General features: G+C 38.3%; 1 protein-coding gene across 1 annotated transcript in view; it reads right to left on the bottom strand.

Moving 5' to 3' along the window:
* The window catches only part of MORC1 (MORC family CW-type zinc finger 1), a 189,148-nt gene that overhangs the window by 37,897 nt on the left and 126,677 nt on the right, over positions 1–24,574 (bottom strand). The window contains exons 18-20 of the mRNA XM_059388362.1: positions 12,745–12,807; positions 11,355–11,600; positions 6,931–7,038 (exon numbers count right to left, since the gene is read on the bottom strand). Coding sequence (XP_059244345.1) covers positions 6,931–7,038; positions 11,355–11,600; positions 12,745–12,807 — 417 coding nt within the window. The remainder of the gene's footprint in view (positions 1–6,930; positions 7,039–11,354; positions 11,601–12,744; positions 12,808–24,574) is intronic.

The following is a 24,574-nucleotide window of genomic DNA, read 5'->3' as shown; positions in this document are numbered from 1 at the left end:
AAGAGGTGGTATATATACACAATGGAATACTATGTAGCCATCAAAAGAAATGAAATCTTGCCATTTGTGATGATGTGGATGGAACTAGAGCGTATCATGCTTAGCGAAATAAGTCAAGTGGAGAAAGACAACTATCATATGATCTCCCTGATATGAGGAAGTGGTGATGCAACATGGGGGCTTAAGGGGGTGGGAGAAGAATAAATGAAACAAGATGGGATTGGGAGGGAGACAAACCATAAGTGACTCGTAATCTCACACAACAAACTGAGGGTTGCTGGGGGGAGGGGAATTCAGAGATGGAGTGGGGTTATGGACATTGGGGAGGGTATGTGCTAAGGTGAGAGCTGTGAAGTGTGTAAACCTGGCGATTCACAGAACTGTACCCTTGGGGATAAAAATATATGTTTATTAAAAAAATAAAAATAAAAAATATATGCAGATCAAGAAAAATTAAATGAATCCATTTGCCAATCTGTTCTTGAGACCAGGTGCAAGCCAAAGAGGCTGAAATGACCTCAGAGGACAAAAAGGCTCAAGGCGGGCCAACCAAAAAGGAAGTAGGGTTTCTGGTTATTAACTAAGCAGGTCTACCCCAACTTGAAGGAGCCACAACAGGTGTTCTTCCCAAAGTCTTAGCAATATGGGCTTGCCACTGATATTCAGAGTAGAAAAAGAAAAAAAAGATTATTACATAATTTAGAAAAATGACAAATACCAGTATGGCTTCATATCAGTCAGAAAATATTCATAGTGTCAGTTGGGAACATGTGCTCCCCCAAGATGAATAAAAGCATGCACAGTGCAACAAAAAGTCAATACTTTTATACCCTGACTCAAGTCTCAGGAAATTAGTCCCACTCAACTTCTCTGACTTACTGTCAGCATTGGCAATGTTACTCCCCCTGGTGTTCCTGAATTTTGAAGCTTTCTTCCAATTGATCATTTGCTTTCCTGACCATCTGCTATAGCCTGGAAACCTAATTTTCCCAGTCACCTTTCAGAACAGACCCCCTAGGACATCTAGTCTATTCAGTCTCTTCCCACATGGTGACATAACGTGAGACTCTTTCCTCTTTGCTAGGATGTTCGGCAATCTTGTTTTGCTTTTATTTCTCTTGTTCCTATTAAGCACGGTGCAGTGCCCATTGATCAGATGGCTTGATTTTGTGGGGCACCAATGTGGTATGGGGCTCATATGCCAAAATTTTGCCTGGAGTAAATCACATAGCAGTGAGCTCGAGTTTTTAATTGAACTAAGACAAACTCTTAATTACAACAATGCCACAGGGCAATGCTCTAGTAAAGCAGAACCGTGGCAACCTTCACTCAGACACTGATCCCCGTAACAGAGGCTGGTGCCTCTACAAGAGGTGATCTGAAAGAATTTCTACTTCCTTCCCATCTGGGGTTAACTGGGACAAATTTGAACTTACACATGAGTTTGGAAATGACTACGACAGAAAGAGTTCAGAATCAGAGTGGGTAGTGTATGCGTTTTGAGCATGGAAGATGAAAAACAATAGGTCAAAGGTCAAGCAACACCAGCTCATGGAAGGGGATGGTGATCAAGTTATGACCACAACCATGTTCCTACAAGTGGTAATCCTAGACAAGAAGAAGATTCTCCTCTCCAGGAACCATCCCTGTGATGATGGTCCTGATGATGTCTATGGGACTCTGGGTGGACTGGAAAAAGAAGGGCCAGGTCTTAAGCAGAAAAGAACTTTATTGGATAGGTCAGATTTAGGGTGGATAGGGAAGAAATGAGATAAAGGGAAGTTAGCTTAACGTGGGCAAGGATGATGGATTGGTTTTTTAAAATGAATTCAAGACCCTTGCCTAGAGAAGGCCCATCTGTGGAATTCAGGAAATCTGTCCAACCCAAAATGCTGAATGTTAATCGATGTGTTGTCTGTCCCTTGAAATCCTTGCCCCTGCATAAAGTGTATCTGTGTACTCCAACCAACCTGTGCGGAAGGGGCTGGTGAACAGATGGGGGGAACAGTGTGGGGAGATGGAAGAGAAAGTAAGAAGTCACAAGGAGATGTGGTTAAAAACGTGGGAGCTCAAGCTGAACAGCTAGGGTTCAAGGTGACCACTTCCTGGCAGTGTGACCCTGAGCAAGCTCATTTTCCTCACCTGTAAGTTGGGTATGAAAAAAGAATTTACCCCTCAGGTTGCAAGAAGAATTAGATGAGAGGATCTATGTGAAGAGCCATACCTGAATTTCATCATGGCCATAAAGAAAGGGGAAAGGCACGCCCCACTCACACACACACACACATACACAGGCAGGCACACAAAAGAATTTCAGAATACAGTTTTACAGGGTCAGAGAGATAATAAATCTGGATCATCTCAATTACCCTGAAGGGGTGGAGGGAACTGTATCTTTGCTAACGAGATTATGAAAAATAATGAAAGAAGTTTGGTACAGTGCAGATGGGTAACCCCACATGTAATGTCTCTAAGGGTCCAACGGAGAGGCTACCTAGGGCATCCTGAAGAGGTTTAAGATGTTCTTAAAAAACCTCATTATTTCCATGACAATTTTTTAATCTCTAGAAAACACCTAGAGTTTTAACTGAGTCCCAGTTGGAGACTTCCACAGTGCCAAATGACATGCAAGGTCTTACCAAGAACTCTCTCCTTGCATAGACTTTGAAAATGAATGAACCACGCTGGCGAGAAGGGCAAGAATAAATTAGTATCAGGAAGGACAAAACAAGGCCACAGAGGTGACACCAGCAAACTACGGGATCAGAAGCAACTGGAGAAAAGGGAAACGAAGCTCAGGGCCACATGGATAGTCTGGGAGCATGCTAAGTGTGAGGCACGGTGTAGAACAAAAAGACAAACCTTAAAAATGACTGCACAATGAGCATTATATCTCAATGAGAAAAGAAAGAAAACAAAAGAATAGTTTTTCTTAAAAAATAGCTTCCATAGACCATAGGCCTTGGAGAGAAAAGAATATGAAGAAAATTCAGTCAAGAACAAGGTGGAGTGAGAAGAGGAAGAACTTAGGAAAACAGGTCAAACTGCTGTAACCCTAAGCCACAGCAGAGGAGACATCCGGGAGAATTAACGCGAACACTGCAGCCGTCATCAGTGGTGGTCAGACTCGGGAAAGATCTGAAAAGCCATCAACACTCTCATCATTTCAGGCAAAGGTGCACAGCCATCAGTAGGACAGCCCGAGTGAGGTGTGCCTGGAACTTGAAAGAGAGAAAAATGAAGTACATGACTATGAAAAAAAATCCATTCAAAAGGCAGACGGACAGGGGCGCCTGGGTGGCTCAGTGGGTTAAAGCCTCTGCCTTGGGCTCAGGTCATGATCCCAGGGTCCTGGGATCGAGCCCCACATTGGGCTTTCTGCTCAGTGGGGAGCCTGCTTCCTCCTCTTTCTGCCTGCCTCTCTGCCTACTTGTGATCTGTCAAATAAATAAAAATCTTTAAAAAAAAAAAAAGGGCAGACGGACAGACACAGCAAAGAGAAGAGGATGCTTAACAGACGGACTCCTTATCCATACAATATGAGAAAGATACACTCCTCGGAGCACAGGTGGAACAGGGCCTGTGGCTTTCGCGGTACAGTCATGTGGGTAATATCGTCACTGTCACGCTTTTAGGGGAGGTCAACAGGGCAGCCTGTCTTCGCGGGAAGCCTTTTAAATATTCAGTCAAGTAACTCACCAGCAAGTGTCAGACTGTAATTGACCAACCCATGCAGATTGGCACAAAGGGAGAGCGTGCACGGTGTCAGTCTGTGTGTGCCTTCCAGTCGGACAGACACTGTATTTATCTTTCAAATGACCCAACCACTATTATGATACTGTACAATGGTCTCATCAGTTTGGATAATGTAAAATCATCCCTGTGCGATGATGGGCTTTCTCTGATGTGCTGACCATATATTTCTTTCTTTTTTTAAAAAAATATTTTATTTATTTATATGACAGACAGAGGTCCCAAGTACAGAGAGGCAGGCGGGGTGGGGGGAGAAGCAGGCTCCCTGCTGAGCAGAGAGCCCGATGCGGGGCTTGATCCCAGGACACTGGGACCATGACCTGAGCCAAAGGCAGAGGCCTTAACCCACTGAGCCACCCAGGTGCCCTGAACATATATTTCTAAGCCTATTACACTTGAAAATAAGGACCTGGGCCCCAGTAAATTCACCAAAATAATAAAACCACTTGGTTGTAAGGGGATGAGAAGAGTCCTGTGTAGTAGCTGATTTTTCTTCTCTAAGTGATAATCTCTTGCAGCGCTGTTGGCTGAGTGCCTCCCTTCTACACACGGGGTCAGAATTAAGGCGTGTGCATAGACACACACACACACGGAAGCACTACAGGGTAAAGAGAACTGGGTAGAAAGCCAGGGGTTAAGAAGAATCATTTTTCTAATTTGTGAGTTTTAGAAAGTATAGACAAACATTCAGAAGCAATTATTTCCTACTGGAATTACTGTAATGACAGCCTAACACAGAAATTGATGTGCACCTGTGGATAATTCATATTTATCTAAATAAATCAGGCACCCTGAGTATGAGAACAGATGTCCCACGAGGATCAACGGGGCACAAATAAATCCTACCCCCACCACACACACGAATCACATAAAACTTGAGAAATATTACATAAAAAGAAAACAATTATAATATAAATGTCATGCCTAGCTTGTGAAAAAGTACTCACTAAAAGCTGTATGCAGAGCTTAAGAAGATGACAGAGGGATGGCTACCTGAAAAACGTGCCAACAGGACTATGGAAAACACGCAGCGACTAGTACGGCTCACAGGGACAGGGAAATCATGTTCTTTCCAATACCAGTTGTACTTCCTACTCCCTTCTGTTGCCAATTACATTTTGATTCTTTTCCTTTTGGAAAACACTGTGGTGTTTCCTTTCTTCCTGGGTTTAGTTGTTCCTTTTTGTTAAAATGAAGGTTTTTCCTGCTCCCTTTCACAAATGAGTCCTAGACCTTCTCAATATCCCTTCAGATGGCCTCTTAACTCAAGAAGTCATGTGATGCCTGGGATGAAGGGGGCAGGGAGGGAATGTGGATGAGACAAGTCTGGCCGGAGTGGGTCCCTGTGGAGCTGGGAAATGGGCACTCGGGAGTTGATGGTACTATGTTTGAAATATTCCATCATGAAAACATTTTTTTTAAAGATTTTATTTATTTATTTATTTGACAGACAGAGATCACAAGTAGGCAGAGAAGCAGGCAGAGAGAGGGGGGGAAGCAGGGGCAGAGAATTACTGTTGAGCAGAGAGCCTGATATGGGCCTTGATCCCAGGACCCTGGGATCATGACCTGAGCCGAAGGCAGAGACTTTAACCCACTGAGCCACTCAGGTGCCCCAAAAACATTTTTTTCATAAAAATTCCATTGTTGGAGTATTATGCCTCCAACTCAAAGGATGAATACCCAACTTTTGTATCAACATATCAACATGGATGGAACTGGAGGAGATTATGCTGAGTGAAATAGGTCAAGCAGAGAGAGTTAATTATCCTATGGTTTCACTTACTTGTGGAGCATAAGGAACAACACAGAGGACACTGGGAGATGGAGATGAGAAGTGAGTTGGGGGAAACTGGAGGGGGAGATAAACCATGAGAGACTGTGGACTCTGAGAAACAAATTGTTACGCCATGTACTTTCTGACAATTATTTTCTGCTGATGGGCACAAAAATTAGGCTGAAGTCAGAAGACACCTCAGCTAAAGACAGGTATAATGAGATCAGGCCCCTTTCTTTTTTTGAGGGGTGAGGAGAAAGAGAATGTGCACATGCACTGGGCAGGGGCAGAGAGAAAGGATCATAAGCAGGGTGCATGCCCAGCATGGAACACTATGCGGGGTTTGATCTCATGACCTCGAGATTAAGACTGAGCCAAAATCAAGAGTCTTGACAGTTAATCAACTGAGCTACTCAGGCAAGGCCAGGTCCCTTTCTAAATACACTCCCTTATCATGTCAACAAACAGCAACTATGTAGGTGACTACAGTTATTCTTATTTAAAGGGTAGCTATAAGCTCCTTGGTGATCAAAGTAAAAAGAGAACTCATATAGTAATTCATATTCTAACAAAAGGAAGCACCAAATAGATTTTTCCCTGACATTAAATTCTAATATCTAAATGAACTTTTAAATTACAGTGCAAAGAACACTAAACAGCATAATGGATAATGTCTTTAACACGGCAGTGTTAAATAGTAAGATGCAGTGTTCCTCACATGGCCAGTCCTAGAGTCAGTTCTTCCTATATATCAAAGGCTTTCTTCCACACCTGTATCAATAAGGCAAAGCAAGTCTGCTGAGATACATAGGATAGTCAGATACAAAGGCCTTTGATAGTGACTACCAAAATTAGAATCAGGGATACATAATCTAGGAGGAATAAACAGAAATACATCTATATTTCTTGAATAGATTTCTCTAGGGTTTCTGGCAGTGGCCTAATATAAGTCAGTTACAGACACTTTCTGATGGGGATCCCTCCTATAAATTACAGAAAGTGTCATATGCTTTAGGTTTGGGAATGTAGATTTCAGGATGATCTTCAATTTTTACAAATATAATTTATATACAGGTATATATACCTGTATATATATTATATATACATAAATTGTATGGATTTGCATACTATTAAAGTTTTTTCACCCTAACAACTCAAATAAAAAGCATCATGATTAGCTGTCAGAATGTATAAGTCTCAGTGCCATTTTCACTAGTTTCTATAGCCTTAGATATGTAACTAACTTTTCTGAGTCTTGTTTCTTCACCTAAAAACTAAGTTATTCAATTAAATGTTTCATTACTTTGAGGTACTAATATGACATGCTTCTTGAATTCCTCTAATTTTCATGAACGCAAATCAATCTCAAGGTGTCATTTAGCCTATGAAATTTATCTCACCAGGATTATATCTGGATAATCGCCATTGCTGGTTTCAACTTCAATCAAAGCCTTAGATTCCTGCACAAGGTTTTGACTCTCCTTTCTATTAATTTCCCAGGAAGAGGCCTGTGGTAAGATATTAACAGGAACTATATGAGAGTTAGCAGCAATCACTGGTACATACTAAACCACATTCATTCAGTCTCTATTCACTTCTGTAGAGAAGCAAACTTCTGGGGGTGCCTGGGTGGCTCAGTCGGTTAAGCCTCTGCCTTTGTGGCTCAGGTCATGATCTCAGGGTCCTGGGATCGAGACCCACATTGGGCTCTCTTGAGTAGAGAGCCTGCTTCCCCCTCTCTCTCTGCCTAACTCTCTGCCTACTTGTGATCTCTCTCTGTCAAATAAATAAATAAAATTTTTTAAAAAATAAAGTCTTAAAAAAAATAAATTTGTGGGAAATATGGAAAATTCAATTTCTGATCTTTGCCCTCAAGAAATATATGATTTAGGTAAGCATTTGTAAAAGTTAAAAAACAATACACAACAATAAAACAATACACAACAATAAAATAAAAAAACAATACACAACATAAGGCAAATTAAGTGTGAAATGAGTGCTGCAGACTACAAGCCTCAATAGTGAATCAAACAATCTTCATGAATTACTGCCCATACACTGAATAAATACGTCTCATGTGGATATACACGTTGTTCTTAAAATTTAGGTAGATGTTGCTGTGGGGACATAAGATATACCTTCATTTCAAAATATCTATAATGGCTTTCTGTTATGTAGTTTTTAATCGGTAGATGGACAATGCCTATTATTATGTGAGATCTCTGTGTCATTTTTTTAAAAAAGATGTCTTCACACTTGAAAAGATGGGAAACAGCTGGTATGAAAAATGTATGATGCCGGGAAAGGTCTCTTTTGACTGGAATGGCTACTAGTAGGTGCTCGGCTTCTCGAGAGCAAGAACTGTGTCAACCTCTGCAGCCTCAGCACCTGGCCCCACAGAAATGCTTAGCATATGTTTGTTTGCTGGAATGAATTAACGAAGGACACTGAGAGAACATAAAAGGGAATTAAAAGCTGCAGATGTAGGAAACAATAAGAATATTATTTTTACTGGGAGCCCCGCTTTCAGGAAAAGCTGTTGAGGGTAAGGAAAGTGGAACCTTCTGAGAAACACAAGGAGGTGATAAAAATAATTCTCTAGGAAGAGCAATTAGCTAACAATTAACAATTAATTAATCACCTGTGTTAATAAAATTGAATTGTGGTACATTTAAGTTAAAACATTTACTAATTCCAGAGCTACTCTTATCAAGGTTTTAGAGCACATTATAAGATTGACTTGGGCATATCTGTCTTCCTAATTCCATCTACTTAGGCTAATGATAAAATTAATGATACTTCCCGTGCCTCTTCTGGTAGTGGTAATGCCCAGAGTGCTTACTGGACAGAATATTAGAAATTTACGGCAAATACTCCTCAAGTAATTGAAAGTTGTTTCAGTTGAGGTTTAAATTTTGGTTAAATTCATTTTTCGAATGTTACAGAATTCCAGTCTCCTGATCTGCCCCAATTCTAGATTTTTGTATAGACTATCTTCTGAAGTGAAATTTTCTTGCATTTCCAAGAGTTGACATCCACCTACCTCCACGTCTTCATATTCCACTTGCTAATCAGTGCATTCCAATCTGATTTCTACCCCCTTCACTCCAACGAAAATAAAATTCTTCAGAGATCACCCCTATTATCTCTAAGTCATTAAATAAATGGACTTTTTTTAGGCCTTTCAACAGAAGCTAGCCTCTCTGACTAACTCTCCTTGAATTGACATTTTCTACCTCTTGGTTTTAATGAGGAAATAAGTACCTGGCTTGTCCTCTTCCTGCCCAATCATTCCTTCACCATCACCTGGACACACTTACTCCTTATAGCTAGCCATTAGATGGTAAAATCCCTCAGGCTTCTGTCCAGTCTTTCTTTTCTTCTTACCCTTACTCCTCACTCAGAATGTCCTCTTTGAGGTCTCAAACTGATTTACCACCAACAGACCCAGCCACCTTCTAGAATTTTCTATTTCAAAGAACGGAACCACCATCGAACCAGGTGCAGGGCCCAAAAATACTGTAGTACTTGACATTCCCCTCTGTTTCAACTTCTGTACCTAATACATTGCCAGCACGGGTCCGTGTCTCCTCCTCAAGACAAACACACAAGGAACAAATGCACCCCCTCCTCTGATTGGCCGCCATCACCTCAGCCCAAGCTGCCAGTGTTCTCCCCTAGGAGACCACTGTTAATACGCCCCTGACTGCTCTGCCCATATTCGCCAGAGGCTTTCATACTCAGCTAACAATTTTCTCTAAAGGAAGATCTGATCATACCACCTCCTTTCAGTGGTGTCCCACTGCTTTTAGGATAAATGCAAAACCCCTTGTCAAAGTCTGTAGGCCCTGCATGGTTCTGGTCACTCTCTAAGCTTCTCACCCCACAGTCCCTTTCCATCTCTCCGCCCTGCCAGAGCTTCCTTGTCTTCGCAAGGTACTCTGTATTCACCAGCACCCTTCTTTAGCGTATGTGTGCATCCTTTGGAAATGCTCTTCCTCTCTTTTTACCAATTTAATTGGGATTCAATCCTAAAAATTCAGCCATTGTTTTCACAGGATTTTTTTCATCACTTTGTCCCATTCAGTCCCTCCAGGCAGGGTCAAATCCCTTATGATAAGTACTCATGCTACTAAGTCATTAAAAACTGCCAAAGTAGCAGTTTACATTTGTTTAATTATTGTATTATCTGTCTCCGTGTAAGTTTAATGCAACCAGGGAATGTATGTGGGTTTGCTCACAGTTAAATCCCCTGTAGTTGGCTAGCATACTGAGTGGCACTTAATAGATGATTTTATACACACATACCACACTAAGTGAATCTCTATAGTCTAAAATGTGTTATCTTAACACCAAGGTACTCTTCAACTTCTCAATCACTTATGTTTTTACAGCATAAAACCTACTCATAAAATGGGTCAACAAATCCCGAATCTTGAAATTGCCCAGTTAATGAGTAGAAATCAGGCTTAAAGGAGATAGGGCTATAAAATGATATAACTACTTTTTATATTACATACATGCAGCATTTTTGACATAGCAAATGTTAAATAAATATCTTCTGAATATTTGAGCTTGTATGTATATAATTCAAAGTAATTATGACCAATAATTCTGTCAATTGTAGACAGTTTTTTTCCCCTACAGTCTTGAAGAAAGATTTAGGGCCCAAACTTCAAAATTAGAGGGAACTGGTCCTCAGATATTTTAAGAGAATGAGCTACCCAAAAATGGAATGAGAAATACTACCTCCAGAGGTAATACGTTTCTGTCACTAAAGATTTTCTAGAAGAACCTATACTCCGTTTGCCAAAGACTTTACAAAAGAATGTGTGAGATATTTCTGCAGTGTAACAATTGTACAGAATAATTCCTTTAGAAAGAACCATGCCTAAAATATCTTGTCTCCCACAATGCTTAACACAGTATCTTTACACAGAGCAAAGTTCAGTAGATATTTGCTGATCAAATTAGTTTACGGCTTTCAGAGCCTAGGGCAATTTATTTGAATATTTTCTCTGGTGGCCCATCTCTACCCTTTAAGGGTAAATTTAATTTGGGGAAAGAGTAAAAAGTCATTAGAAATCAAACCTGATGAACAAGGCAGATAAGGTAGGCAATGAACTTTGGGTTACAAAAGATTTTAAATGGTGGTGAGATATTGTCTGCTACCATCCACCACTGAATCTGGCATAGGTTAAATGACCACTTAATTGTAGGTATTCTTATTAATATACGCTAAATCTAAGAGCAAGTTCTCAAAAAGGGATTAAATAAGAATAATACTGTAAGAATGAAAGTGCAGTGGTTCTTTTGAAAAAAAAAAAAAACAAACTCATTTGGAAATTGTGGGGTGGTGCATTTCTTAAAATCAGTCCCACCACTTAAGCGTATTATCAAGATTATATCCCATTTTTCCAGAACCTCAACTACTGGGGTAAGTACCTATTATAAAATCTGGCTAAGAATTTTTGCTATAAAGCATCAAATGCAGGATCCTCCAGATTATAGGTTCATCCTATATGAATATGTTTCTCTCAAATACAAATCTTAAATCCTTTTCCCATGCAGGCATTCTTAGGGCCCTGTTAGTTGGTTGAGCATCACACAGTGCACTGATGTGCTGGTATTAACCTTCTGACGTTTCTTCCAAAAGAGAATAGGGAGGAAAAAAATAGAAATTGGGACTGGAAACTACACTGACAATACACATGCTATAATTAGAGTGCTTTAAAAACGTGAAAATGAAGCAGAACCTTTGCCCAGTACTATTTCTGGAATAAGTGAATGACCATACATTTTGCGGATAAGAAAAGAAAAACACCTGGGACCTCTGGACTGGGCTGACGTTTTCTGGCAGGGTGGCTGGACGTCTGGGCTGCTGAGGCTTTGCTTTCTTCTGTGGAGACTTCTTCATAATTTTAGTGTCTGTAATACATTCCACATCAGAGTCTGTCCCTTCTGTGTTTCTCTTCCAGCCTCTGTGGCTGACACGAAGCTCAAAGGAGGCAAGGGACCCCTGCTTCAAGTCATCGCCCCTGGGCCTGACTTTCTGAGTTACTGTGTTTTCCTGAAGTAACAAAAAACATGTTTTCATTTTGGGGGAGCCAGTTTATTTATAATTAATTATCATTTCCCTCAAAACCATATGACATTAGGTGATACTTATTACTAATAAACACTGTAAAAACTTTAAAAAGCAGAAGTGTAGAAAATAGGCTTTAGCAAATATATACCATCGTAAGGTCTTACTCAGAATTTGATTCAGCAGAAGAGGCCTGAGCCAAGAAATTTTCTAATTCTGGGATGCCTGGGTGGCTCAGTCATCAAGCATCTGCCTTCGGCTCAGGTCATGATCCCATGGTCCTGGGATTGAGCCCTGCATCAGGCTCCTTGCTCCATAGGAAGTCCGTTCTCACTGTCCCACTCTCCCTGCATATGTTCCCTTTCTCGCTGTCTCTCTCTCTGCCACATAAATAAATCTTAAACAAAACAAAAAACAAAAAAATCCTTCTGATTCTGAGGATGCAGAAGACTACAGACTGAGAATATAGTATGTTTCCTGACTTTCTCCCAACAGAGGTTTACTTGCCTTTGGTTCTCTGGAGCAAAAAGTCAGTAATCTAGCTATCAAACCCATCATCTGCATGTTAAGAAATAACTAAAATTGTAGTTTTCCATATGTACATGTTTGTGTGTGATTGGTATAACTGAAAACGCCAAAAGTTAAAAAAAATATTCTAAAACTTCCATTTTAGATTTCAACAGACATTTGAGGAATATAATAGAACACAAAGGAACCACAAGAAACAATGTAGGAATTGCAGATACAACATATTTCTAGGCAAATATATATCCACAGACTGAATCAATGTATCTTTCTATATATATGATTACATATATACATATATGCATACATAGCCATAGAAAATATGGAAAATACATTATAATATTTAAAACAGTCATCACCTCCAGATAGTAAGATTATGGGTGACTTAAATTTTATCTATCTCTTATTTACTTTATTTTCAAAGTTTTTCCTAGGAAACATGTATCACTCTAATAAGACAAACAAATAATGGTAGTTAAAAATATGTGTTAGTGTTTCACTCTCTGAGCCTCATTACCCATGGTGACATTTGGCCCTTGAGAAAGTCTTACCCTTCATATGGGAAACATGACACAAATGGCTAAATCCTACTTTAATTACTCACCTTACATGTTGAAGTTCCGCAGGTAGTAGTAGACTCGGTGATCCTATTTGGTATAAACTGAGGCTTTTATGGGGGAAAAATGGTTAGATGAATGTAAGTAAAAAAGCCTTTCAATTGAAATATTACAATAATCCAACAGTCTTCATTTCTTAATGGAGTTTCAAGATTGCACACCTTCACTAATAACTGTTTAAGGGGTCCGTTGTAGTTTAGATCTATTGCAACTCTGTTGTAATGACTGGTGACCAGGTAAGATGAGAATGCAATGGTCTGTCAAACATCACAGATCAGATGTCTCCTGAGCAATTTCAGGAGCCACTATATCCAACAGGCCCCCACAGCCCCTGTCTGCTTTATCTGGAGGCCCTCTGCCCTGCACGTGCAGGTCCCAGCATCTGGAATGAATCCTGACCTTCAGCAATAGCTCTGGTTCAGAGCTCGGGGCTGGAATGTCAAGGCACATTTGAGGGCAGACTGGCCTCAACGGTGTCCCTGATACCGGGATGCTGCTTGTGCTCACAGGCACAGCTGAACAGAGAGAGGAAGCAATTGTTCTGCCTGTAAAAGAAGTGCCTTTTAAGTTAATATTTTGATGTGACGATGGCCACGTTAAAATGATGAGACATTCATGAAATACACCGAGAGAAGATAAAGAATAATACAGGCCCTACCCCCAGGCTCAGGTTCATTCCGCCTGGGATGTGAGCCTGGTTCGGGGTCTGCTTGGACCTCCTTTCTGGTAGAACAACCATTCATGTTTACTGGACCACAAACACCTGTGTGGGAAACAGCTCAGTGGCCAGATTCTCTGGGACACAACATTTCCTTTCCTCTTGTAAATACCTGACTCAAAATTGGGAGTCCTGACTGATGAAGGGTTGGTTTTGCTCTGATAAAAATTTTTCTGAGATGGATGGCCTGCACAGATTTTGAAATAGCGCCTTTTCTTCTGAGACACAAAAGCCTCTTGGGACATCCTATAAACTTCACATACCTCTTTCAAGACAACCCTTCAACCCTTCCAGAACAGAATTATTTTGCTTCTATACCTGCACCTGCCTTCAACCAGTACTACTTTTTTTTTTTTTAAATTTATTTATTTGACACAGAGAGAGATCACAAGTAGGCAGAGAGGCAGGCAGAGAGAGAGGAGGAAGCAGGCTCCCTGCTGAGCAGAGAGCCCAATGCAGGTCTCGATCCCAGACCCTGGGATCATGACCTGAACTGATGGCTGGCAGAAGCTTTAACCCACTGAGCCATCCAGGTGCCCCTCAACCAGTACTTCTAACGCACTCCCCCTCCTGACTAGTGACATCACCAAACATCCAGACACCAAAGCTAGGTTATCTTTGTTCCATCATCACCCTCAACCCTCTACCTTATCAGTGGCAAAGTCTTATAGATTTCTTCAATTAAATGTCTTTTAAATTTGGAATTTTCTCTAGCCTCAAGTCAACATATTGTTTTAAGGTTTTTACCATCTTTTGATTGAACTATTTTCTATAATCTTGTATTACTTGCTTCTGCTCCCTTCCCCCTGGTCCCCCAGAGAAGAATTAATGCTTTATCTTCTATAACCCCATAACATTGCTTCTTTTGAGATGTTTATGCAGATAATATACTCACATGGAACAACACACAATTTTTAAAGTATATTTGGAAAACTCTCCATACTACTCTATTCTTCATTTGTCCAGTTCACATTCCACTGCTGTTGTTTTTCTGTTTATCTTTCCAGAGTTCTGTTTATACCTCATACAGAAGCATATATAAATAAACTTTCTCTACCTTTTTTGAGTATACTATGAGTATACTATGCACACAGTCTTTATCTTGTTTTTGCACAAAGGATACATCCTAGAGATCTTTATTAATACTTAAAAAACTTCATTTCCTTTTATAGATGTGTCATATTCTAATAATGTACTGTTATATAAAAATTTATTTAACCAGACCTGCTGATAAACATTTAGGTCTTCTCAGCATTTCATTCTACACAGTATTTTATAATGACACATAAAATAGGTAATTTTGTAAATAGATAATTTTATATTTATGTATATATAATCAATTTCTAAAAGTGTAATTTCTGGATCAAACGGTATATGCATATGTAATTTTTTTTTTAAGATTTTATTTATTTATTTGACAGACAGAGGTCACAAGTAGGTAGAGAGGCAGGCAGAGAGAGGAGAAAGCAGGCTCCCCGCTGAGCAGAGAGCCCGATGTGGGACTCGATCCCAGGACCCTGGGACCACGACCCGAGCTGAAGACAGAGGCTTTAACCCACTGAGCCACCCAGGCGCCCTGCATATGTAATTTTGATAGACACTGTCTACTATCTCCACCAGGCTTTTTGGTGGCTCAGCATAGTCATCCTTGTGACTATTTCAAGAGCAGTGATTAAAAAGTACATTCTTTATTTTGAGAGTAGAGAGTATATATCAATTATGTATACATGACTATTATATATTATTGATTGTTTAGACATTCTTAGGTTGAGGGTTAATTAAAATTTCCTATTATCAGCATGATTGACTCTTTTTCCATGTATCACTTGTAGCTTTTTGCTTTATGGAACTCAACACGATGTTAGCTGATATGAGAGATTCATAATGGATACATCTTTATTATAAACTGAAGACTTTAGTGTAATTTAATGCCCTTCCTTGGTTATTTAATGTTTTTTTCTCTTGAATTCCAAATTAATATTAGGCTGGACCCCTATTTGATTTTTGTACATCTGTTTGAGATCACACGTTCAATCCTTCTGAATTGCCTTTTTTTAATATATTAGAATGTGATTTGTAAACATTTTGCTTTTATCATGAACAATGCAGTTTTTAAGCTATCTAAAGTACAAAAAACAAAACAAAACAAAAAAAATTAAGTACAAATGTTGCAAGGAGAAGCTAGACAATAAGCAGTGGATGTTACAGAAATATAATATATAATACAAGTTTAATGTATAATTAGAATATTAAGTGGTTTCTGAGTATTACATTTTTTCATCTTTGAACCATTTCAAGGCAGTGAATTTCTCTATTCTCTTGGAAAAATGTCTTTGGGGGTAATCTTACAAGATTATTTTCAAATTTCCTTGAAATTATTTAAATATCACTTAACCTTACTTTTTTTTTTTTCTGTTTCCTAAGAGACCTAGGTCTGTCAACTCTCCAGTGTTAAATATCACTGATCTTCCTAAAAACCAATATGTTTCTTTTTTTTTTTTTTTATTTCTTTTCAGCATAACAGAATTCATTGTTTTTGGACCACACCCAGTGCTCCATGCAATACGTGCCCTCCCTAATACCCACCACCTGGCTCCCCCAACCTCCCACCCCCTGCCCCTTCAAAACCCTCAGGTTGTTTTTCAGAGTCCATAGTCTCTCATGGTTCACCTCCCCTTCCAATTTCCCTCAATTCCCTTCCCTTCTCCATCTCCCCTTGTTCTCCATGCTATTTGTTATGCTCCACAAATAAGTGAAACCATACGATACTTGACTGTCTCTGCTTGACTTATTTCACTCAGCATAATCTCTTCCAGATGGGCATCTTCTATACAGCACAGGATCAAGCTTTGCCTTGTGATGCAACCTCAAGTTCCTTGTTCTTTATTAAGGTAAAGTTTAGGCCATTTGCATTTATTAATACCATGTATGTGGTTGGTATTAGCTGTCATATTATTTTGTTTTTATTAAAAATTTATCTTACGTTTTTAATGATACATTCCATTTTCTTTTGTTTTGTTTGGATACTTCTTCTGATACTATGGAGGATTTTTCTTTCCCCCCAAGGAGATAACATTACAATGATGATTTTATAAAACTCTTATTCTTAGTTCTTTCCATCTTTACATATTATCTATAAGTTTCCTACCCTGGATGATGATGAAATTTATTTTCTCTACCTTCTTTTTTTCCACTGTTTACTGGTATTCTCTTTCTTCATATTTACATCAGTACAAAAAGTATGCTTAAATTGCTTCAGTCTCTCTCCATCTTTTTATAGATGAAGCAAACAAATTACCTTTTACCTTCTTCCATCCTTGACTTTTTTTGTTGGTTGAATTATTTCTACGTTGCCAGGGAATTTACATTCAGTTTGCTACCTAATGTTCCATATAGCTTAGCCTATAGTTTAATTATAGTGATGGTCTATATATAGCCTATAGTTAAATATAGTCAATGGCTAATCCCAGTTTTCTTGCTGTAGAATTTTCAGGTATATCTTGGCTGGCTGAAGTTTGATCTTGTTTTCCTCTAAAAGGGATTCCTGAGTTTGTTTGTTTTCCTGCTTTCAAAACTATTTGTTTGTAGGCTTTTTATCTGAAGGATGGTATGATGAATATAAAATTCTTGGTTTATACCTCCTTTCCTTATAACCAATTTCCTTTCCTTATAATCAATTTCTAAAAGTGTAATTTCTGGATCAAAAGGTATATGCATTTGTAATTTTGGAAGGAATTGTAAATTCCTTTACAAATTTAAATTTACTCTACTATCACCTGAGTGAAGTTTTCTGTAGAAAATTTGAAGCCAACCTGATTTTTTTTTTATCTCTGTGATTTGATCTTTATGCCTACTTATCAAAACATTTTAACTTTTTCTGCACAGTTGAGTAACTTTTCTAGTATATGTCTTATAGTCGTCTATTCTTGGGACAGTTTACCCTAACCATGCAGTGTTCTATTTCAAATATGCTGCTTCAAGATTTTTTGTGTTTAATTAAAAGTTTTCCTGGTTTATATCTTTAAAAATGTGTTCTTACCTTACTTTTTCTTTCAGTACTCCAGCTATAGAAGTACTGAATCTCCTTTTCCTACTTCCATTATCATTTTCTTTGTAATTATAAGAGGTCCTTCCCAATTTCTATTCATTTTATTTGCTTTTTCACATTTATCTTCTATAGCAGGGGAGAGATAGCAAACTTCTTCTGTGAAGGGCTAGACAGCAAATATTTTAGACTTTGTAAACCACATATAGTCTCTGTTGCATACTCTTCTTTTTTCAATCATCCAATAAGTAACAATCATTTTTAGCTTAAGGGCCACACATGAATAGGTAGTGGGCTAGATTTGGTCAATGGGTATTAGTTCACTGACCCCTGCTCTACATCCCCATTGTGTTTATCAGAGTGATAATCTACCTTTGAATTCTTTCCAGTTGTATGATTTATTTTTTCTATTTCTCCCTTGAGTTCAACCAAATCATGCTTTATTTTCATTGTCTCTTGCTGTTTCAACATCTCTTCCCAAGTTCTTCTTTTTCTTTGAGATCTTCCTTCATAAAAACAAACAAACAAACAAACAAACAAAAAAACAAAACTTTTTTTTTACTAAGTAAAAACTTGTTTCTATATGTATGTAAAATTTCCTTCTGATCTGTGTCAACACTTTCTATTTTTACATTTCCAGCTGTACTGAGAAATAATTGACATACAGTTCATTGCATATAACTCAAGTGTATATTTTGATAAGATTTGACATATGTATAAAGTCATCATAAAAATCAAGATAATGAATATATTGATCATGCCAAAAAGTTTCCTTGTGCTTCTTTGCAATCCCTCTCTACACCCCTTCCTACCTTCTCTGATCTTTCTCTCAATATAGTTTGTCTTCATTTTCTAGAATTTTTATTAAGTGGAATCATATAGTATGAAAGTTTTTTCTGGTTTCTTTCACTAGAAGAATTATTCTGAAATTAAACCATGTTGCTATGTCAATCAACAGTTCATTCCTTTCTCTTGATAAGTACTACTCCACTGATTGGACAGACCATAATTTGTCCTTTCACTTATTAATCATCATTTAGGTGGTTTTCAGTTTTTGACTATTACAAGCAAAACTAACACGAGCATACAAGTTTTTGTGTAGACATACGCTTATGTTCATATGTATATTTGCTTGGTGAAGTGTCTGTTCAGATAATTGTCTATTGTAATTATGTTGTTTGTCTTCTTACTGAGTTTTAAAAGTTCTTTACATATTCTAGATACAAGTCTAGTGTCAGATATTGTTTCATAAATATTTTCTCTCAGTCAGTGGCTTGTCTTCTCAATTTCTTAACTGTGTACACTGAAAAGCAAAAGGTTTTTTTTTTTAATTTTAAAGGAATCTAATTTGTCAAAACTTCTTTTAGAGCTGGTGCTTTTTGATCATATTTAAGAAATCTTTGCTAAACCCTAGGTCACTAAAATGTCTTCCTATATTTTATTCCAGAAGGTTTTTGGGTTTGACTTTTACATTTAAGCTTATGGTCCACTTCAAGATAATTTTGGTACTGAAATAAGAGTCAAGGTTCATTATTTTGGGGGACATATGGCTATCCAAGTGTTTTGGTAACATTTGTTGAAAGGTTATTCTTCCTCCCATTGAAATGTATTGGTCCCTTTACTGAAAAACAACAGAATATACATGTGTGAGTCTATTTCTGGACTCTCTATTCCACTGCTCTCTATGTCTCTTTTTATACCAATATCACACTATCTTGATTACTGTAGGTTTATAATAAGTCTTGACATTAGGTAGTGTCAGTCCACCAACTGTTCTATTTCAATGTTATTTTGACTACTGTTGGCACTCTACATGAATTTTAGAAATGTTGGCAATTTCTACCAAAAAAGTCTTTCTTGAATTTTGATTGAGGTTGCTTGAAGTATATAGACCAGTTGGGGAGAAGACACTTTAATAATATTGAATCTTCAAGCTCATGAACATAGGTTATATCTCTATTTATTTGTTTCATATAATTTTTTCAGCAATGTTTTATAATTTCCAATTTACAGATCCTGCATATTTTTGTTAAATTTGTCCCTAAGTATTTTACATGTTTATTTTTTTACTATATTTCCTATGGTAGTTCACAAATTTTAATGCCATTGTATATAGCATTTTTTTTAACTTTAGTTTTTAATTGTTTGCTGTAAATATGTAGAAACAGTATTGCCTTTGTATTCAGGCAACCTTGCTAAGATCATTTCCCAAGTTTTAGTCACTTTTTTTTTTTACAGATTCCACCTGATTTCCTACAATAACTGTCACAACTAAAAAGTTTATCTCTTCATTTGCAATCTGAATATGTTTTATTTTTCTTTCTTTCTTGCACTGCCTAGAACTTCCTGTACAATGTGAATTGGAGTGGTGAGAGCAAACCTCCTTGCTTAATTCCTGATCTTTAGAGAAGAGAATTTATTCTCTCACTAGAAGTACAATCCAAGCTGTAAGGTTTTTTTTTTTGTTTGTTTGTTTTTTGTTTTTTTTTTTTGCAGATCGCCCTTTATCATATTGAGACAGTGCTCTTCTGCTCCTGATTTGATGTGACTTTTCATCAGGTATGGATTTGGTTGCTTCTTGTCATGTCATTTACATTTTACTGGGTTTTTTCTCTCTTTTATTATGGACTCTTGGGTTCCTGGGTGGCTCAGAGAGTTAATAAGCCTCTGCCCTTGGCTCAGGTCATGATCTCAGGGTCCTGGGGTCGAGGCCCACATCAGGCTCTCTGCTCAGTTGGGAGCCTGCTTCCCCCTCTCTGCCTGTCTCTCTGCCTTCTTGTGACCTCTCTTTCTGTCAAATAAATAAATAAAATCTTAAAAAAAATTTTTTATTATGGAATCTTATTTTTATGTTATGTATTTATGTGATGCCTTGTTCATATTTTACTGGAATTTTTTTTCTTTTTGTAGGTTATCTTTTCCAGCTGTTACGCTAGTTCATTTCTTAAACATATAACAGTCAGGTTTTCCAGGACTAGCTCTTTGTCAGAGTTTTCTATCAGAAGGGAGGATAAGATTCTGGGCAAGTTTTCTTTTGTTCACTCCACAAGCCAAACTTTTATTCTCATCTCTCTTTAAACGCACACACACACACACACAGCCCTGCAACTATGACTTTTTGAGTACTTTCAGGTTCATTCCCCAACCAGTTCTATGAACCAAAGTAGGTCTAGTAGGGCTTCTGTTCCCTCCTGGCTAGAGCAGACAGTGGCTATCACTTTTCCTCTCCAGATACACTTGTTCACTAAGTTTATTTATATGAATCCTTTAGATGTGCTACTGCTGGGCTATTTATTTCTTCCATTTCTCTCCCCTGCCTCGTGTGCAGTTTCTGCATTATCTTGACAGCTTCGAGCAGCCTTGAGCAATAGTTTAGTATGTCTTCTAGTATGACTGAAATTTGAGTTTACGTTTTTGTTGTCTGTTTTCCTTGTTGCTCTTAGAAGACCTCCAGAAAAAAGAATGGGAAAACGCCAGGTCTGCACAGCCACATTTATAACCAGAAGGATCCTATTATAACACTTTACCTCTCTTTATCATCGTATGGATCACACTTAGAATTATATGTTAACATGTGTGTCTCTCTCAAAAGACTGTAAACTTCCGAACTCACTGTTTATCTGCAGTACCTAACACATGTTTAGCACTTTATAGATATTCAATAAGATATTAATGATTCAAGGGATAACTAGATGCCCCCAGAGCCTAAGGCTCATCTATTCCCCACAGCTGAGACACTGTCACAAGTCTATTCTGCATGCTTAATGTGGCTACTTCCCCACTCCTATTGGATATTATCACATTTTTGAGATGCCTTATATTAAATGCCTGCATATCTTCTCTTCTAATACTTGCATCACCCTAGGATGAGATTTGTTCCTGATACAGCAAAATGGGTTGAGCCTAGCCTAGTAACAATGTATGACACAGTTCAATTATGTGGGTTTGCATCATTTTGGGTACTGGCTCCAAGATAAAGACTTTTTCTATACAGTTTTATTGTCATGACTTTGGACCTGTACTAATCACATCACTAAAATAGAATTATGAGTAAATAAAAACTTTTATAAACTCCATAAACTTTCCTCCTCTGTATTAATTTCAGGGTTGTGTTTCTACCGAACTTCAGATATTAGACAACACAGCAAAAATTAAAATGCCTCAACTAGGGGCAGCTGGGTGGCTCAGTGGGTTAAGCCTCTGCCTTCAGCTCGGGTTATGATCCCGGGGTCCTGGGATTGAGCCCTGCATCAGGCTCTCTGCTCAGTGGGGAGCCTGCTTCCCCTGCTTTCTCTGCCTGCCTCTCTGCCTACTTGTGATTTCTCTCTCTCTCTGTCAAATAAATTTTACAAAAATAATAAAATTTTTTTTTATTAAATAGATTTACTTATTTTCAGAAAAACAGTATTCATTATTTTTGCACCACACCCAGTGCTCCATGTAATCCGTGCCCTCTATAATACCCACCACCTGGTACCCCAACCTCCCACCCACCCCCCCGCCACTTCAAACCCCTCAGATTGTTTTTCAAAATCTTTTTTAAAAATGTCTCAGTTACATTTTGAACAGAAGGACAACATTAATCATGGTCAAATAAAACATTCTAAGGCAATACAGAAGCCAATACCAGACACTGAGATAACCTCCAGATGCCAGTAATAAAGCCTCGAGATGAAGGCAAAATTCACTCATAATTAGAAGAACATACCAGTAGTTGGCGGAAGAGGTATTCAGTGACAGCCATACTGAATAACTACATTTCCCTGCACGGTTCTATACCCAGAGCATTTCACTACATTCAGTGAGTAATTTCACAAAATCTACACTAAAGACACACCATATCCTTAATAATATTGGGTCCAGGGTGCCTGGGTGGCTCAGTGGGTTAAGTGACTGCCTTCGGCTCAGTTTGTGATCCTGGAGTCCTGGGATCAAATCCCACATCGGGCTCCCTGCTTGACAGGGAGTCTGCTTCTCCCGCTGACCTCTCTCCTCTCACGCTCTCATTCTCTCTCTCAAATAATAGATAAATAAAATCTTTTAAGAAATAATATTGGGTCCAATTCTTTTACCTGAGTCCTGTTCATCTTGCTCCTTAATTTCATCACATGATTTCCTTCACCTTGTAACTCCAGGGATTGCTCAAGTTAAGTGAACTTACACCAGTCTTTCCATCTCTTAAACCCTACCCAGCTCTTAAGGAATCCTTTTACTTCTTTAAACTTACAGGTCTTCTAATTGTCTCAGGATTATCAATGCTCTTCACAGCTCCTGAAACTTTTATTCTCTCTCAGTTCTTCTCTTTTCTTTCAATTTATCACATTCCTCTTGGCCTCCCTTCCCCGCTCCCCATTCTGCCTGAGAAAAAGAATTCATCACCTCAGCTCTGCTCTACCACACCCATCACAATAAATCCCACCCTTAATCAATCATATCATTGATCATTTTCCAAGTCTTCTCAGAAATTTCAGGCTGGTAAAATTTGTGTAATTGTTGAACCCACACCCACACCATAAAAAAGGTATGGTTCTCATCCTCTCTGGATTTTTTTCTTTTACTTATCCTTAGTTAGCTTCTTTGCCCCCTGACAAAGTTTGTCCCAAATCTTCATTATACCTGTACACAAAGTTTGCCTCTTTCACCATCAGCAGATGGCCCTGATTCTTCTTTAGGAAAAACAAAACTATTAAAAAAAAAAAAAAAAAGAAGAAGAAGAAAGAAAGAAAAAGAAGAAACAAAACTAGACTAGTAGGTTTGTATGACCCTCCCCCCCCACCTTCTCTCCCATAATCTCAGAGGGAAAAAATGTCCCTCCTCTTACCCTGAATTAAACTCTCCAATGGAGTCCTAATAACCTTCCCTTCCCGTCTTTGCTGGAATCTTTCTGTGTCAGTCATGTCTCATCTCTGCTGCAAAGTCTCCCCCGTTTCACTGGCTCCTATCTCGCGAGTCCAGAAACACTGTCAAACCTCTCCCAATCACAAATTTACCTCAACCCTACCACCTAACTCTCTAGTTACAAACTAACTTACTTTCTCTGCTCCTTAGTACAAAATTTCTTTGAAATTTTCTTTAAAAATGAGCTGATTGCTCATGGCTCCCACTTCTTTACTTTTCATTGATCTCTCCACCCACCTAGCTTTCTTTCAGAAACTTATCTTGCTGATCTGAGCAATCAGCTCAGTTGTAAAAACCAACGGGATCAAGGCAGTGAGAAGGTAAGCCACAGACTTGGAGAAAATATTTGTAAAAAGAATAAAAATTGATAAAGGATGTTTATCCAACACACACACACACCTTAAAATTCAAACAATTAAAAAAATCAATCTGACTTAAAAACAAGCCAAACATCTTAATAGACACATCACCAGAGAAGATACACAGATGGAAAATAGCATATTAAAATATGCTCCACATCATAGGTCATCAGGGAAATATAAGTTAAAACAATAATAAGACATAATAAATAGCAATAATAAGATACCACTACATATCTGTTGGAATGGCCAAAATCCAAAATACTGACAACACCAAATGCTGGTAAAAATGTGGAGTAACAGAAACTATCATTTGCTGCTGGCAGGAAAGCAAATGGTACAGCCACTCTAGAAGACAGGCTGGCAGTTTCTTAGAAAGATAAACATCCTCTTACCACTTGAACCAGCAACAGCACTTTTAGTATTTACACAAAAGAGTTGAAAATAAAGGCCCATACAAAATTCTGCACATGGATGTTTATAGCAGCTTAATCTATAATTGTCCAACCTTGAATGTAACCAGGATCAACTTTGGTAGGTGAATGGATAAACTGTATATCCAGACAATGAAATATTATTCAGTGATAATAAGAAATGAGCTCTAAAGCCATGAAAAGATATGAGGAAACTGAATGCATATTACTAAGTGAAAGAAGCCAATCTGAATTTTCTACATACTGTGTGACTCCAACTATATATATACTGGAAGAGGCAAAACTATGGAGACAGTAAAAAGATCACAGGTTGTCAGAGGTTGAGTGGAAAAAGATGAATGGAACACAGGAGAAGTATTTTTA

This window comes from Mustela nigripes, chromosome 2 (genome assembly GCF_022355385.1).
Source record: "Mustela nigripes isolate SB6536 chromosome 2, MUSNIG.SB6536, whole genome shotgun sequence".
Classification (NCBI taxonomy): Eukaryota; Metazoa; Chordata; class Mammalia; order Carnivora; family Mustelidae; genus Mustela; species Mustela nigripes.
This window is presented reverse-complemented; position numbering and strand designations above follow the sequence as displayed.